This window comes from Micropterus salmoides, unplaced genomic scaffold (assembly GCF_014851395.1).
Source record: "Micropterus salmoides isolate LMB-PRFRI ecotype aquatic unplaced genomic scaffold, ASM1485139v1 Ms_hic_scaffold_6, whole genome shotgun sequence".
Taxonomy (NCBI): domain Eukaryota; kingdom Metazoa; phylum Chordata; class Actinopteri; order Centrarchiformes; family Centrarchidae; genus Micropterus; species Micropterus salmoides.
The window spans coordinates 14597656-14615371 of NW_024044348.1; the positions used below are offsets into that span (position 1 = coordinate 14597656).

Below are 17716 nucleotides of genomic sequence, written 5' to 3' on the forward strand. Positions count from 1 at the left end.
TTATTTCATTAAGTAGACATTATATTCACAGTGATAATAGCCTTTTTGGCTACTTTGTTTATCTATTCAGAGTGGAATGTGGGTTTTGGCAAAGGGTCAGTGCCACAGTAACACATCTTTTCAGTGAGCAAATTGGGTGTTTTTATTTTTGAGCAAGCAGATCAGAGTAAACAAAATGAAATGACCACACCGAATAATAATAGTTGATTTCTGTGCTCTTCTCTCAAGTCTCTGCTCATTAGCTATAAACCTTTGATACAAATGTAATGTAAATGCCATGTTCTAAACAATAAGAATTAATGGAACCTTTCAATTAGGAACAAAACAGTGAGAGGATGTCACTCTGTAATGTTTGTAAGGTTATGTCTTTAGTCTAATAAAGCAATTGTAGCATAGCATTAAGCACAGGAAATGTGACAGTCCCTATTGCATGGTAGAGGGGTAAAAAGAAGCAACCTAAGATGAACACTAGAAATTGTGTGTCAGCTTGTGGATGTTGATTAGTCATGTAAGCATTTGAAAGGTTGCATTCAACTGGGGTTTTTACCCAAGGTAGAGTTTTTCTGTCTTTCTGCTTGCCTTTTAACATCCACAATATCACACATTACTTCCATACAGGGTATATTTTCTTTGACAAACTATTTAGCAAGGCTGTTCTTTACTTGTCTTGTCATAATGTTCTTTCCAAATCTTTCAGGTTCTAACAACTTATGGACAAGATCAGTTCCTGTTATTGACTCTGACAAAATAACCCTTAATTATCGGGCCTGCACAGTGCAGCAATCGATTTTGCCAGCAAATTGCTTTTCAAGTTCATCAGAGGAAGTCAGATAAAAAACAGTAGTCCCACTCAAATTCAGGTAATTTTTTGTTCATTGTCGTATTGTAATATTGTTTCTGATACCTTAACTTAGGGAGAGATAGCAATCCAGAGTGAGAGACTCTTTCTTCTTCTATGTTTGTCTTTGAGTTTCCTGTCTGTAGTCCATTTTTATGGCTTTATATAGTAATTATGTTCTCGTGAAGACCTCACAACAAATGTATCATCTTGACGCATTCATTTATTTATTGAAAATGTCCTTTCAACTTCCAACTTAGATGGTTTCTTTTTCTACCTCTGCCCTTAGTTGTACCATGTATTCAGAAGTTAAAAGTTACTGAGTCTTGGAACAGAAGACAGAATTAGTTCAGTGATATTTGCATGACTGTGGTAGGAAAGCCATGCGAGTGAATAAGAGAGCCAAGTGACTTGGTGTAAAGAGAAAAGATGAGGGGACCCAGAAAAGAAACCCCGAGGGACCCCAGTAGTGAGGCTACAAGGTGTCAGATGAGTGGCCGGTCTTGAAACCAGACCGGTTAGGGTCAAGAAGGTTGTTCTGGTGGAGATATGCAGAAAGCTAAGTAAGTAGGATTGTTTTTTTTTCTCAAAGCAGTTAACAAAGTCACTCGGAGGCGGGCGGACTAAGGAGGGTAGAGAAGATAGAAAATATCTTTGGGGGTTGGAGAAGGAATTTTGACTGATCTTGCAATATGATTTGCGATAACTAGAGATGGGATGATCATATTTACGTCATTATTCATTATGATCATGTTTACGTCATTATTCTCAATCTAAAATGAATTAAGGTTAATGTTTTTTGCGGGGATCTGTACCAAACAAAGATGCTTTCTTAAGTCTCTAGAATACGATGTATAGACCAGGACATCTCTGCAGCACAACAATGGAAAATTACTTTTAGCTTTTGACCGATAGAAGTCATAGCAGTGCTTTTCCTTTTTGTAAGTTCTGGTGTGGGGTTGATTTTTAAAGGGATAATTGGGTTTTTTGAAGTGGGGTTGTACTGAGGTACTTATCCATAGTCATTGTTTTACCTTCAGTAAATGGCGGCCAGCACACCCCTAGTTTGGAGAAGCAGACAGGAGTACCAGCACAGAAGCAAAGCAACCTTCTGCTGGTACTCCTGTCTGCTTCTCCAAAGGGGTGTGTTGGCCGCTATCTACTGTACACTCAGTATGGGTAAGTAGCTTATACAAGGCCACTTACTCATATCAATGCATGTGCTCTCTCTTACACATAAATGTAAACTGAGAAACTGAGTGACGGGGGCTAGAGACACACACACACACACACACACACACACACACACACACACACACACACACACACACGTGTTACATCAGGAGTATTCTGTACATCTGACCTTTCTTTAGTGTGATGGCACTTTCTCTGCCTGCTGTGGGTTAAGTTAGGTGGGATGCCCATTGCATGAGCTATATTTTGAGCTTCAGCAAGCACTGAATCCCACTTATTTCACGAAGAAATTATTTCCGGCTGGCTTCCTGATCCAAAGATAGGCAGTCACTCTGCAAGGGCAAATTTCTATCTCCAATATGTTCCAGTATTTTTGGTAATTTACTGTAGAGTTTCTGCACTTTGTTGTGGACACCCTAAACCTCTCTTAGCTATTAAGAGCGCTTGTAGACTCTACTCTCCTCTTCAGTCTGGCTGGGAGCAGTTTTCTGAGCTGACTGAAAACAGTTGGTCATTCCATCATTATTTGGCTGCAAAGCCCTTGCTAGTTCCCTCTTTTTCTTCTCCTTACATTTCTGGCTTCTTGATTTATGTGCAGGTCCTGGCATAGCATGGAAATTCACTTCAACATTAGCTAATAGTGATGATGTTGCATATAAAAAATTACTCATACCATTTTTAGGAGAGGGGTGTGTTTGTTTGAAACATGCTACATTTTTTTGTTTACTATATAACAATAATTAAAATGTTTATTTTTGTTGTTTCAATAAGTAATGGTGAGTATCTTGGTTCTTATATTTAGGATGAACGTGATTATTGCTGCCCCCCACGGTACACTCTAGCGGCTGGGCCCCAGAAAGCTCCCCCCCCCCCAATGTGCAGCCCTGAGTGGAAATCTTGCTTCGTGTAAGATGAAGCAGCTGTGAACTAGTGTCTGTCTCTGCTTAGGTTCACAAAAAAAATAAAATAAAATGAAAGAATGAGAAATAGTAGGTGTGGAGTGGGTCTGTGTATAGTGATGGGAATGTCAGAAACTCCAGCCAGCCTCTCTGTTTCTCATACTAACCTTTTGAGGTGAGCCTTTTCAGGCAAATTGGAAGGAACTGTTTGAAGAATTCTTTTTTAGTTCAGGAAGTAACATTTTAAACTCTTGGGGGAAAGAGATTTAATAGAGCCACTAGTACCAAGGTTGATGCTTCTACCACTGCTTCTGCTCTTTAGTCTTTTGACCATTCAGGCAGTCTTTTATATGATCAGACGTAGACGTTAATCTGCAAGATTTTGCCTGAGCCTGCTCATGTACATTTTCTCGGTAAACCCTAATATCTATGTTTATTATAATTTCTTCTGGTCTTGCCATTAAATAACTAATAACTAACTAACACAGGCCCACCTTCCAACACATGCACACGCATACATGTTTCTTTTTGCCCTCACTTCACATGCCTTCTTTCCTTGCTTCTGTCTCTCCCTGTGTGGGCCTGATCAGTTAATGCCATTGCAACTCCAAGCACACAGTCCTAATCCTTCCTACTAGCTTACTGAGATGTTGTTGTCTTCCCATAGTATAGAGCTGAAATGTTATATTATTTTATTTTGCACAGATTCTGTCTTATATCTTTCTGTGGGGCTATTTTGTCATAAACATAGATAATGTGACTAGAATAAATGATTATTAGTGCAATATTTATGTTACTATTTGTTGCATTTCCTCACCCACACAGGTAAAATGACAACAACCCCTGAAACAGGACAAATGCTCAGATGTGTTAAATAAAATAGTTCTAGTCAGTCACGCATTCACTTGCAAATGCTGTGTCCTTTTATATGCTTAACATAACAATCAACTGCTTGCACAGCTGTTAGAATGGAATTTTTAAACTAGTGACCCATACATTAAATTAGACACTAATGATAAAGTTCAAATTCTAAAAATGACTGCTCAGATGTCTTCACAAAGCAAAACTATCCAAGTGAACCTCACCATGCTGTGCTCGTGTTTTTATATTTAAAACCATCTGTTAGATTCCGAGTTACCCCTGTCCAGGAGGTACTGCTCCAGCTCTCTGTCTTGAAGGGTCCGATCCTCCAGACCTATGGGTATTACCCTGTTAGGACTTAGGACTGTTTCAGCTGGTGTCGAAGAGTCTTCCGGACGCCTACCCTGCTTACTCTGAAATGGCACCTGACTGAGTAGCCCTAGAGTCTAAAACCTAATATGTTGCACTTCCCTTTTCTCATTCACTGTTACAAAACGGAGAAAGGCTCCAGCTTTCTTCTTTGCGACCTGCTAGCAAGAGTGTTGGGATCTCAACATATTTGACACATCCAACAACCTAAACTCTTCAATGGAGCTCAGCCTTTTATTTTTCTGAGAAGGCATAAAAAAAATTAATCGTACAAACTTCTTCAGCAATATTTCGGAATATTTCTCTTATTCACAAATAAGCATTTTGTGGGCTCACTGTAGCTTACATGTTAAGATGCCAACCATGGACAGTAGTGTCCCTGGTTCGACCGGTGAGCTTTGTTGAATCTCCCTTTCCCCCATTTCTTTTCATCTCTCGTTCTATAATAAAAGCATATAAATCCCCCCAAAAATACTTGACAGGAATAAATAAATAAGCATCCCTGCTTAACAACTTACATGTAGTATATTGTATAAAAGCTTTTACCGACAACTTGTAAGCTATCTTACAAGCTTAGCAACAACTAGTGTGCTGTTTCAAGAGCTGCAAATGACAAATGAAGAGTTTTTCTTCCAAAATGTTACATTCAATGATATATCCACATATCCATATATAAACACTGAACAGATGACCCCCAGTATTCTATGTTGGCTTGTTGGTGTGTTTTTTTCTTTTTAATTGTAGCTAATTGTTATTCAGTTTCAGGTAACAAAATGTTTACAAGGCTTTGAAAAGGCTTTGTTAAAGTTGTGCCTTGTTCTTTGACCATTGATTATAGTATTTGGTAAACAAGATATGCTATATGCCATAGCTTTCAGGTTGAAGATGAATAGTGAGGGATTAACTAAAGTTGATCATTAGATCCAAGAGTGAGTGTTATTTCATTGCAATTAATGATCACAGAATATAAATTGAGCATAGCTAACGATGCTACAATGTCTGAACTCCGAGCTTTAATATACTGCCTTGACTTCTGAAGACTTTAATTGCGGTCTTTGTGGATAAAGCTTCGTATGATGAGGGTGGAGCCCGTAAGGGTACAGTGGAGTCCTCTTTCTCAGAACTTCATCAAGGAACTTCAAAAGAGAGAGAACTGAAAGTGGCATAAGATGTAGCACTATTGTAATTAATTGCAACAAATTGTCTGCTGACCCGTGTAGTGAGTAAGAGTGAAGAGACTGCAAAAATCCTCTTTTATGGTGATGTCTCAACCTTCATGAATGCACACATACCAAATGGAACTTGTGCTCTGTTTTATGGAAGTATTTTTTGTTGAAAAACAAATGAGGACTTGAGCCCTGGAATTTATTTGTGTAGAAAATATTCACACTCGCATCAAAGAATTCGAAGTAACTGAGAATTTTCTTTTACTTATTTCAAGCTTGTGGATTTTTTTTCTCTCTCACAAACACAACTCAGAATGTACAGTCTCAGATTCTTAGTTGCAACCTTTCAAATCCTATTCTACACATCACAAGTGAAATCCTTGTGAGTTGTTTCTACAATCACTGCTGTGAATGTGGGTCAAAACGCATTCACAAATGTATTCAAATGTGACAGACAAGATCTCTCATAGGCAAGTCAGTATGTTAATACATGCAATGAGAGTAACAGATCTTTATAATATTATGTTCTATTTAAGTGAGAGAACCAAGGCTCTGACCTATGATGTCTGATGTGATTGTGAGACTGTCATTGACTACTAATATCATTGGTGACTCAAATCACTCATCGCTGATAGAACGTTAAGAATATTGCTGTGAATTGACAGGCGTTGAGATTCTGTAATTCTCTGTGAGTATAAGAAACTGTGACTCTGCTCTCTTTCTACTTTTGACAAGGCTGTTATTGTGAAGTGCATAACAATAATAATTTTTCTTTTAATATATACACAATCTCTGTCTATGGATTGTAACAATCACTTTATATTTAGTGTTGTGCTTTCTGTTGTCTTTCTGCTGACAATAAAATGTCTGAAATAATGCTTACTTTAAACACCACTAACCAGTTTTTCTTCTTTCTCTTGTTTGCTCTTTCTCTTTTTCTCTTCCTTTCTCATCTTGCTTTTTCTTAACTTTGTTCTGGCAACTTGGCTGCATGATCTGCCTGCATCTTTGCTCTGGAACAGAAACCAAAGGTTAGTTTTTTTGTGTTTTTTTTGCTGTCGCCCATTAGTTTTTTCTCTCCTCAATTCACAATACCAGTTTTAGTTGTTTCCACACTTAATCTAGATTTTAATTTCATTCTTTTTGTGAAATTGTAACCTTCAGAAAAGTCAGGCAAAACAAGTTTTTTTTTATTTAGCTATTAAGGAAACACAACCACTTTTGGTATTTGTACTGAAATTATTTATTTAAGTACATGACGATTATTAAATAAAACTAAGGATTTCAGTCTCCCAACATATATCCCTGAATGCACCTAACAATCACATAGTTATGGGGTCAGGCAAGTCTCATATGCCATAAATAAATTCAAAAGTTATTAAGTTAAAGTTTTGAAGGGATTGTAGAAAGCAAATGCCAAAACAGAACATATTGTGACATATTTAAACAGCTGGGACTGAAAATAAGCCCAAGTAAACCCAAACAAAAGTCACTTAAGTGAAATATTAGAAAATGAACAGAAAAAACTCAACATGAACAGAGAGTGCTTGCAAGTAAACAATATGTGTGCAAAATGTCAGCCTCCGCTTGACCTGGCTGAACTATCAGGCACAGTAGTACAGTTCGTGGCCACTAGGCAATTCGCCTCTCGCTTTATTTTCTAGTGGTGCAATGTGTGATAACTTCTCTTGCTTGTACTGTTTCAAACTAGCAAGACCGTTCATCCTGTTTGCTCTGAACTAGAACAGGAGTATTAGTTTCATTTGAGAATGCGTTGCACATGGATGGACTGCGTTTCACACAGCAGTTTAAAGCTTTATTTCTTTCACATCTGACCGGACATTGCCTTCTTTCCCTTAACAATAAGTGTGTGGTCTGTTCTGTCCCGTGTCAGTGACAGAAAACTCAGAATTATGAATGTTTGACTTAATGGGTGAATGTGTTGGTGGCCTTTCAGTAAGCTCTTACAATAAATGTCAATAACTCTTTTAACTTGCTTCACTTTATACTGTTACCTTAAAGCACAGGCCACAGGCTAGTTAATAATTGACATAACATTTGGCCTCATTCTTGGCTGAGACTGTTAAGTATTTTTAGAATGTGTGAGCTTTTTTGGATTTTACAAAGAATGTAGCTTCAACCTACCTGTGGTTGGCATTCATAAAAATCAACTAGTAAGAAAAATAACAGCATTGAAATGAAAATGAAGACTTATAAAGAATTGTTTTGTGATCAAAACATATAACTTTTAATCACATTTGAATTGCGATGTACCCAGAGCTACACAGCCCCAAGTGTTGACCCTTTGGAATGGCTGTACTCATTAACAGTTATTTATCACTGTTTTTAATATCATAGAACTAATTATTTATTTGAAATATGTACATTGTTCAACACTAACATTTGAAAGGCAGAGAAAGAAACACCACTTTTTACTCAGCCTTATATCTTATTGGAACAGAAAAGAAGAAAAAGGAAGAAACAAACAAGTAAATGTGGTGAGTGGACACCCGCAGAGAATGCTGACAGCTCTCAGAACTTTCAGCAGTTTCTATGATTTCACAGATAGCCTCTGGAGAAGCTCTTTCAGATCATCAGTGTCAATAGATGAGATAAAACATGTATAGCAGGGCTCTCCTGTGGGTGTTTGCAAGAAGAGAGGGTAAAAATCACACTGGCAGGTGGGAATTGAGGGATATGTGGAACCTGTCTCCCTTTTTTCTGTACTACTTATGTCACATCTTATCTTGTGTTTTATTCAGTTCTACCAGCAGTGAGGTTACTTTTTTTAAGTTTAACATTAAGGGGGATCAGTGGAAACAAACGAGTAGAGTCCCGCCTCTCTCCTGTCCTTGCCGGTTCTCTGTGAAAAGTAAAATGGGATGGAGCAGATTAATTGGGCTGCCTAAGTCACATGATAAGCTATATGAGGCTTTGGCTACACACACAATTCATATTGGGATAAATTCATAGTTTCCCATAGAAAAACTTAAATTAACCACCCTTATCTTTTATGGCTGCTTATTGTATCTGACAGCTATATGGTATATTCGATAACATCCCTCATTTTGCTTAGTTATTACATTTTGTGTTATCTTTCCTTTTAAATATATATAATATTTAACGGCAATTCAATTTGACCTTGTTTAAATTATTGCTATTACTGCATATTGCAAAATTTCTCTCTTTCCCACAACATCAAACAAGCTACATTTTACATCATAATGTAACAGTAACACATACTGTGTATTAAAATCCTATTTATGTAACACAGTATGAAGGAAATATGAGATACATGTTTCTTGACATGAATAAAAAGGTTTTAGTGCTTTAATACCTGGTTCACCCCCAAGTCTATAAACTATTTACTTTTATCTGTCTTTTCGTTATGCACACAAAAACATTAATTGATCCTTTTAAATCTTGATACAGAAATTTGGCTTTTTAAGGCCTTTCCTGGTGAAGGGATATGATTTAATTTCTTACCAATAATATGTCTTCTTCCATATGTGGAGATGAATGCGCTTGTAAAATGTATATGTTACTATATCGATATATTCTGTCATTCATAGTCTAAGTGGAAGTATCTTAATTGGCATCTGGAATAAACCAGGTATTCCTTTCCATCTCTTTGTTTATCGTGAGAGGGCAGAGAGATAAATTTATCGCTATAATGCCAGGGAAAATGACCAAGAACATAAAGAAAGCTGCCCTTTCCCGTGGCTTCTTTTCAGCTAATAAATAACATCCAATTAGACGAAACCCTCAAAGATCACAAAATCAGTTTGCCATTTCTCCCCAGGATACAGGCATCTGCTAACTACCTACCTCTACTCCAAAGTCACAACACTGCAATATGAGAGACACAAACACAAAAACACGGAAAGGGTGTTGGGGAATTCAAATGTTAAAAATTGCATTAATAACTTTTTTAGCAACTCAATATTGCCTGTCTTTTTTATTTTAGTGATGTGAGTCAGTTTATTGATGCAGACATGCAAAGATTGTTATGATTGGGTTGTAAGTGCATTTATCAGCTGTGTATACTACAATTGCAAAACACACCAGATATTATCAACTAAATTAGAGATGTTGGATATTAAATAATCAGAATACTACCACTGCCCCCTAACAAGTGAAGAGTATTAAGTACATTTTATTTATTCAACATAAATCCACCGTTCCATGGTTTCCTCAAAGAAAAGTAATCATACGTGATGCTCTATCTGTAGGCTACACTTGATAAGTTCAGAGTTTTATCTCAGGTATTTTTTATAGGAAACTAAATCCCTGTTAATAATAAATAAAGTGCTGGGACTACTGTACCTAAAATGTAATTTTAATCACTGTGACTAACCTGTAGCAAATAAAGCCTATTGTGGGCTTTTTAAATTGTGTCCACCAAGGATGTAAAGGCATACGAGTAGGAGCCATTATACATGGGGGGGGGACATGTCCCCCCAACATTACAAAAAATATGTTTTGTCCCCCCCACTTTTTCCCCGGTGATTTCGGAGTTGGGTCATAGCCAGGCGGTTTGAATGACTAATCAATCAATTAATCAATCACACACTCCGCATCCGACATGATTAAACAGTTGAAACGAAAAAATCATGTAGGCCTATAGAAAACATGTGACACAAGGGTAGCTGTGTTGGAAAGCAGCCTGCCTCGCTCTTTAACAAGCCGGCAAATAAATACGTATCCTATATCCTGTTGTTGAAAAGAGCATCGTTTTCTTTTGATGGATATTAGCCTGTTTTTTTTTTTTCCACTTTGGTTACCATTTCTTTTATAGCGTTGTCCGACGGTGAGTCCATAAACATAATGTCGCCTTTACGTATTTGGCCTTTACGCTTCATGCGTAAAGGCCAAATACAGCTTCCTCTGTATGTAGATTTACCTGCTTCAACAATGAGCTGCTCCTGTGTTACTACCACAATAATTGTTTGCGTTGTGAAGATTATTTAAATGCTTTAGGAATAATCAGATTGTATTGGCTTCCTGTGCTATTGCAAAGCAAGTGGTTTGGTTGGCTACATGTCCATAAAAAAAGACACATGCAACAATGGTGTCTGGGCAGCAAGTGATCTTATCAACACCTTCATGGAGATTTAAAAAGGAAAATAATTGTTTTAAACAGAAATAGCTAAAGATAATCAACCAGCAAAGCAAATTGCATTCCCTAGAAATAACCATGTTGCAGCTATTTCTAACCAGATGAACAGCAGATGAAATATATTATTACACTTTTACTTGAGTAGGTTTGTAATTTTTTCCTCTAACTTTTTATGGGAGTAATTGTACTTTTTCTTGAGTAAAGATTTTGAGTACCCTACCTGCCACTGACCAGCGGCACCAGTACTAGCGCTGACATGAAAACATGAGACAGACAGCAGAGATGAGGGCAAGAGCAGAACAGAGTCAAAGCCAGCACAGGCCAAAGCACCAGTTTATGGTAAGATTCATGATGATATGGCTTATGTATTTATTGTATTCAAGGGCTCAGCTGATTTCTTTACTATAGGAGAGTTAAACAGATGTTACTAGTTTTAGTATTTTAAAGGCTCATTTAGTTATATACTCGCATAAAATGCTCAAGAATACAGGAATAAATGCCCCAGAGCCCCCGACAAATGCTTTGTTTGGAGAGTGGGCCGACCAGGGACAAACTCCTGGGCCACTTTTTAAGAAACTTGAGTCCTGAGGTGTGTATGTGTCTCTGCTATGTGTCCATAAACAATTGAAAAGTAGTCAATTGTCACACAGAAACGAGCATCCTGCAATATTAGAGGAAGATGACAAAGGTCACAGGAGCAGGAGTAGAAAAGAACTGAGGAGGACGAGCTTGTAAGTTGTATGGATAGCTACTAGACATAGTAGGCTATATTCTAAAACTCACGTAGTAAAAATACTTTGTTCGGCCAACGGCATGTCATCAGAGTTTGCATTGAAGACAGTTCTGTGTTCACAAACATTTGTTGCAGGGAGAGTCAGGGCCAAGTGAGACAGTAAATATCACAGACAGCTCACAAGTGTAAGGATAACTAAAGTGTTAGGATAACTAAATACATTTGTACTGTGGCTAGCTGCTGTAACTAGCAGCTGTTCCATGTTTTTCATGGTATGTAGTCTGTTTTGTTCTAGTTATATTATACTGTGTCTCTCTGACCCTCTCCAGTCTATTCTCCATCTTCTGTCACTACAAAGACCCTCTTTCAGCCACACTTAAAAGTACATTCTGTTTTCAAAAGTCATTAGAAATGAGCATTTAAGTGCTTTATTTAAAAAAAGAAAACGGGGGGGCATGCCCCTGAACCCCCTTAGCATTTCAGCGTCCCCCCCAGGTTCAAAGTCGCTCCTACGCCCCTGTGTAAAGGTACCAGTTAATGGGGATTCACATTAACAAATATATTATAAACAGTGTAGAGAGGAGATTTTTACAGAAACAAGTGAAACATGCTTCACTTGATAAAAGAACTTTGCCTGCCTGTTAAATGCAAACATTACAGTATGCTGGTGGGTAACAATATGAGCAAATACTGTAGTTAAAAAAAGAAAATTTCCTTACAACTACACTTACTGTATTTATCTTTTACAGCTCTGTAATACTCCTATAATGAATATGAATCACTAATCAATCAATAATTACTTAATTAATTTATCACTAAATCCCTAATACATATAACAAAATATTTGAAAAAATTGCTATAGTAACTTGCCATTGGCAAGTGTTTCCCCCCAACATAAATACTTTTGTAAATGCTCCGTATTTGTATAGCGCCTTTCTAGTCTTTTCGACACCTCAAAGCGCTTTTACACCAGATCTGCATCACCATTCACACACATTCATACACTGAGCCTAAGTGCTCAAACAGAAACTAACATTCACACACATTCATACACTGAGCCTAAGTGCTCAAACAGAAACTAACATTCACACACATTCATACACTGGCGGAACAGCCACCAGGGGCAATTTTGACTTTTGATTAGGATATCCTACCTTTGGTTATTACAGAATTGTGAAAAAGATGCTGTGTGTATAAAAAGCTACAGAGCGAGTGTTAAAAAATGTAGCGCTGGGGCAGTAGTTACAAAGCAATCATGGCACAGTGGCATTTGTGTGGTGAGTTATACAGAAGCTGTGAAAAGTAGTTTGTGCATTGTTTGCTATTGTAAAGCTATTCATGTAACGGATAGGCACAAAAATTGCATTAGTTTGATTAATGCATTGTAATCCTAATTTTTGCCTGAAACTAATTAATTGATTAGTGTTGGTGTGCTCTTCATTGCCCTCATGAGTACTTTGTCATTTCTGTGTACTGTACAGGTTTATAACTTATCAAAAGTTATTTAATTAATTAATGGATTTTGACGTTGATGACAATTAATCACTGTACAGTTGCTTTGAATCAGTGTAGGGAATCACAGACAACTGCAAATGTATATCGTGTGGTGTTATATAAATCAGCATGAAAGCTTCTCAAACAATAGGTAAAATTTTAATGAATAAATTGTTAGAGGTGAGGCCATGGGTATTTAACTTTTGAACAAGGTGCTTCACGAATGTCCCCCTTTTTTATGTTTCTTGCAATAGCATTAAGGCTGTGTCCTCAGTGGATGTCAGACTCCCCAGATCAGTGTAGCCTGCTGAGGAAGGACATGCTCTCTTCCCACTGCTTGCGTACTGTACGAGATAATTAGACAGCCTATTTCCATATGGTTATAATAGCCTGGGAAAGAAAGCATATTCATGTGTGCTTTATCAGTTTGCACAAGCGTATTTGGGGGCATACATGATGGAAATGGTGATTGTGTGCGGGAGGGGTCAAGCTCTAATGGGTGATTGGGTGGTTGATTGGTTTAGGAACATGCATGATCAAAAAAAAAAGTTAGAATGATGTGGCACATTAAACAGTTGTCATTTAAGCCGATGCATTAACAGGGCCCTTGAATGCGAGGTAGGTGTGTTTCTTAGAATAGCAGTAGCTTTTGTGGACTGCTGTGCGGAGAACTTGGGTAAACACCATCATAGAGGAATTGTGAAGAGATCGAGAGCTAGAGTAGGTTGGGTTGAAAGGATAAAAAAAAAAGTAGTTAGGTGGGCATAGGTGGTATTTTTTAAAACAATGAAATGCCAGAAGAAGCCTTTAAAAAAGTCAAGTATATATATTTATAGAACTTACAGTAAAATGTTTTTTTATATGATCAGTTATTGAGTTGTCTTGAGCTCACGACTTAAATTACCAAATTACCATAATCGCTTCAGCTGCATTTAGGTAAAAAGAATTTGTAATTTAGTTAAAGGTGTGTGTGTATGAGTCTTGTTGTCTTTACTGAGGGTATGAGATAGAATTAACTGCTAAGATTACTTGTGCAAAACCAGTATAGTTTGTTTTGAACCACTCTGAGGATCTGAGGAAAGCAGCAGGATGTCCGTCTCACGCTGTCTTATAGTTAGTATTGCTTTCTGTTTGTATATACTGTATCTCTTCACATCAAATGGACTTCCTCTCCTGAGTGTCTCTCTCACGCTCAGTGTTGCTTGTTCTCCTCTTTTCTGCTTTTCTCCCACTCTGTTTATGCTTTTGCTGTGACATTTTGAAGAACACCATTAGTTCTATAATGACTTTTCATGTGGCTGCAGAAAATTTGTGCCATTATGAGGGATCTCATCAAATGCAAAATCATTAAAGGCTCTTTTCATTGTTGTTGAAAGGGAAGGTGTGATCGCGTAGTACACACAGTGAATAGATGGCTTTTTTTATTTCTTTCTTGCAATGTCCAGCCTACAATTTTCATATATGCCCATAATGTTTCTGACCGCATTCTAGTTCAGTAATACTGGCACCTGCGTATGGTACTTTTACTTAAATCCCTCTCCAACACACCTACTACCTAGACCTCTGACGGTGTCCTGAAATGGAAAATGTCACATGTCACGTGGGCCTCAAACACCCACACTTATTTTCCTCACCGGCTCTTTGCCTCCTTTTTCCTTTTTTCTTTGTGTGTGTGGTTCAACTTCTACTATTTTTCTGCTTTCTCTTTCTCCTCCATTGTTTTCCTATTTCTCTCTTCTGCCTCAGTTTCTCAAGCATCAGCACCTCAATGTTTTCCCAATTTGTGTTTTTATGTTCTCACATCACCAAAGTAATGGGCTGGCTCGTTAAAAACATATTTGCTTCCGCGACTTTATTTTTCTGCTGTGATTTCTGAACCACACGTGTGTAGACTTGTGTGTGTAGGGCGGGGGAAGTGCTGAAGGGGTGGGCGCAGACATGTTTGCTACAGAACAGGGAGTAAAAAAAAACAGGAAAAATGGCAAACGACTTCAGAGAATGAATGATTTAGGCTGCCATCAATCCAGTGAATAACGTGGGAGATGTTAGGGTAGGCTTAACAACTGCTCAGATCGGACTGGTGCTGTCACATAGTGAAATGAAATGGAGATAATAATGCTTCATACCTATGACAGAGTAGTCAGAAAATACTCATTTTAGTACACACACACACACTTGCATACACACAAATTCGGAGGCCATTGGTAGGTCTTCAAGAAGCCTTTAGAGGGCACTACTCCACTGAGAATAAAGCTACTGGTAAAACTCATCCCCACAGGCCAGTACATACTGATTAACAGAGGCTCCTAATCAATTATTAATCTTTTGATGTAGCGTCAATAAATTCAGTCCAGGTTTGCGAGTTTATTTTGAAATGCGTGTTCTTTTTGTAGGGTATGTTAGTTTCTTTGTGAAGAGCAGTGGACTGGCATGTTGTAGACACTGATGCTCGTGCAGGGGCAATTTTAGTGGTTCAGATTTAGAGACGGTCTTTGGTATAGTAGGAATAAGGGGAGGCGAGGAGAGAAAAGCCTAATGAAGTCTGTTAATTTGCTGCTATCAGAATGAAAGTCTCAGACTAATTATGGCCCTGGGTCATCTAGTCTGGATCACAGGGAGAGGTGGCCCTGCATGGTTCACTTTGATTAGCTCACTCACAACACAGCTCCTCACTTCATTACTCTGATCTCCCTCTGTGTCTCACACTCACTGGTACTCACACTGCCGCAACTCCGGATGGGGATGTGGGGGGATAGTCCGTGTGCAAACAGACCAGTCAAGCTGTCATGTTAGTGTTGGTCAGGATGGTGTGTGCCTTCATAAGGCGCAGAGGGAAAGGTGAGGGCAGGTGGGGTATATAGTCCAAGTAGCTACTGGACGTTCTGGATGTCTCTTGTGCTTTCAGTCAGGCTGACTGAAGTTCATGACTTAGCTGGATCAGAACCATACAGTGAGTCAACACTCAAACCGTGCGCCTTTGACTGTTCATCTTCCCTCTGTTGACTGTAGAGTTGACAGATGTGTCAGAATGGTGGATTTGTTCACTTGCTGCAGACAGCCCTCCCCCTGTGCATCAGATGTCTCATAGTGTATTTTGCTTGAGGCAATGCTCTGTGTGTGTGCGTGCGTGTGTATTATAGTATATGTGCATGTGGTGTTTGCACATTGAATTTCAAGGCCCCATATTATCCCTGCTACAGAAACTCCCCTAATAGCAGTGATTTAAACTTTACCTGCATGGCTGCTTTGATTGGCTATTGGAAACAACACAGTGATTTAATTATCCTTTGGAGATTGCTACCCTCTCAACTTTCCCCTCACTGTGTAGGGGGAAGAACGATCGTATCAGTACAGCAGCATGCCATAAATAATGAAGTCTCATCAGGAAGTAAGATAGTTGGACAAATATTTGATAAAATGATTTATCACACATGCGGTCAGTTCCTCACTCACTTGATAAATTCTTAGATGTTAGAGATGGAGGAGATGTTTTATTTATTTATTTATTTTTTCATTTGACATTAGTGTTAGTATTTTGTGTGTGTGCAAAAAGGAGGGCTGTTCCAGTAATGTTTTTTCTTTGATTAGAGATCCCTCCTGATAAGATGAAGTGTTGGGGGGGGGGGGGGGGGATTTGAGGTGTTACTTGCTTGTCTCTGAGGCTGGCCTGTCATGTACAGCATCAATCATGCTCTTTCACAGCAGTTTTATTTCATCCACCATTCCCTTTAGTGCTCTGACCGCACAATTCACTGATACTGTCTTATGGGAAGTGCTACTGTTTGGGAAGCATGTGTGCACGTTCAGTGTAACACATTGTCATATTTTTGTCAAGTGTCTTTAAGCTGTGGCAGAGATTGGATCAAAACCAGTCAGTAGAATTATTACAAGTGAGAAATGTAGATAACTCTTTTGAAATTCAACTAGCATTGCATCCTCATCTGACCCTGCAACTAAACATTCTTTTTCTTTTCTCATGAAGAGAATAAAACTTTGTCCCCTCTTGTATAACCAAGACCCCATGATTTATATATTTTTTTTACTATTTAAGAAGAGGCAGCAATACAAAATTATATATTTATTTTGGTTTTTATTGCTTGTTATTGTGTGAATAAAGCAAAGTATAATACACTAGGGGCAAAGGAACATTGTGTCATTTGTCATACTTATCTCTCCTCCTACTTTGTCCACAGTTCTACCATCAAGTTGACATTTACCACAGGCCTCCATTAAAAGGCCTTAACTTGAAAGTGCTTAGATGGTAGACAGCTTGAACTGTGTGTGTCGTGACGGAACAGAGTAGGCCTTTCAACCGAGACAACTCAGTGTTGGTGTCTCTAATGTACGGCTCTCTCCGGTCTTGTGATGGAGCTTTCCCTTTCTGCGGTATCTGATCTCAACTTCCGATGTTAACTGTGGTCAATGGCTTCATTTGAAACTTAATTCTTTATGTCAGGCTTACACTCTGATTCTCTAAATTGGTACAACCCCCCCCCCAGTGTCATCCTTTCACACAAATTAATGTTGTCAAATCTGTCGCCATTACAGCCTGAAATATCTGCTGTAGTCTCACCATCCTCAGGTCTCTTGCTTCTTTTCCTACTGTTGCTAGACCTGTGATGTGATGCAGACACCCCCCTCTGTTCTGCACTCACAAGTGTATCCTTATCTTCCCCACTTCCTGGGTGATAGCGCAATCTGATAACTACAACAGTTGCCGCTCCCTCTGATTGATTAACCAGTGACCTCTGACCCCCTGTGGGACATTTTAATTGGCTGATGTATAATGAGCAGGCTTCCCTGAAGAAGAGCTGTTTTAAGGCCAGAGAGGATGAGGGGGTGATGCTGGAAGGGAGCAATCTAATTAGCTGATTTAACTGATAACACCTGAGGCAGCTCGGTGAGAAAGAGAGAGAGAGTGTGTGTGTGTGTGTGTGTGTGTGTGTGTGTTGCCATATGATTTCTATCTTATCACTATCTCTTGTACGATAGAGATGGATGCAGCCCTTGCAGTATTATGTGAGGAGGATTCATGGATTATAT

The 17716-nt window shown here is 38.5% G+C and overlaps 1 protein-coding gene across 4 annotated transcripts in view; it reads left to right on the forward strand.

Annotated features, from left to right (window-relative positions):
- LOC119889958 (protein diaphanous homolog 3-like) overlaps window positions 1-17716 on the forward strand; it is a 183561-nt gene that overhangs the window by 57733 nt on the left and 108112 nt on the right. For 3 of the 4 annotated variants that reach the window (XM_038700908.1, XM_038700907.1, XM_038700905.1), the window contains one exon: window positions 6350-6358. The exons of the other annotated variant lie outside the window; for it this stretch is intronic. In XM_038700908.1, coding sequence (XP_038556836.1) covers window positions 6350-6358 — 9 coding nt within the window. The remainder of the gene's footprint in view (window positions 1-6349; window positions 6359-17716) is intronic. 4 annotated transcript variants of the gene reach the window in all.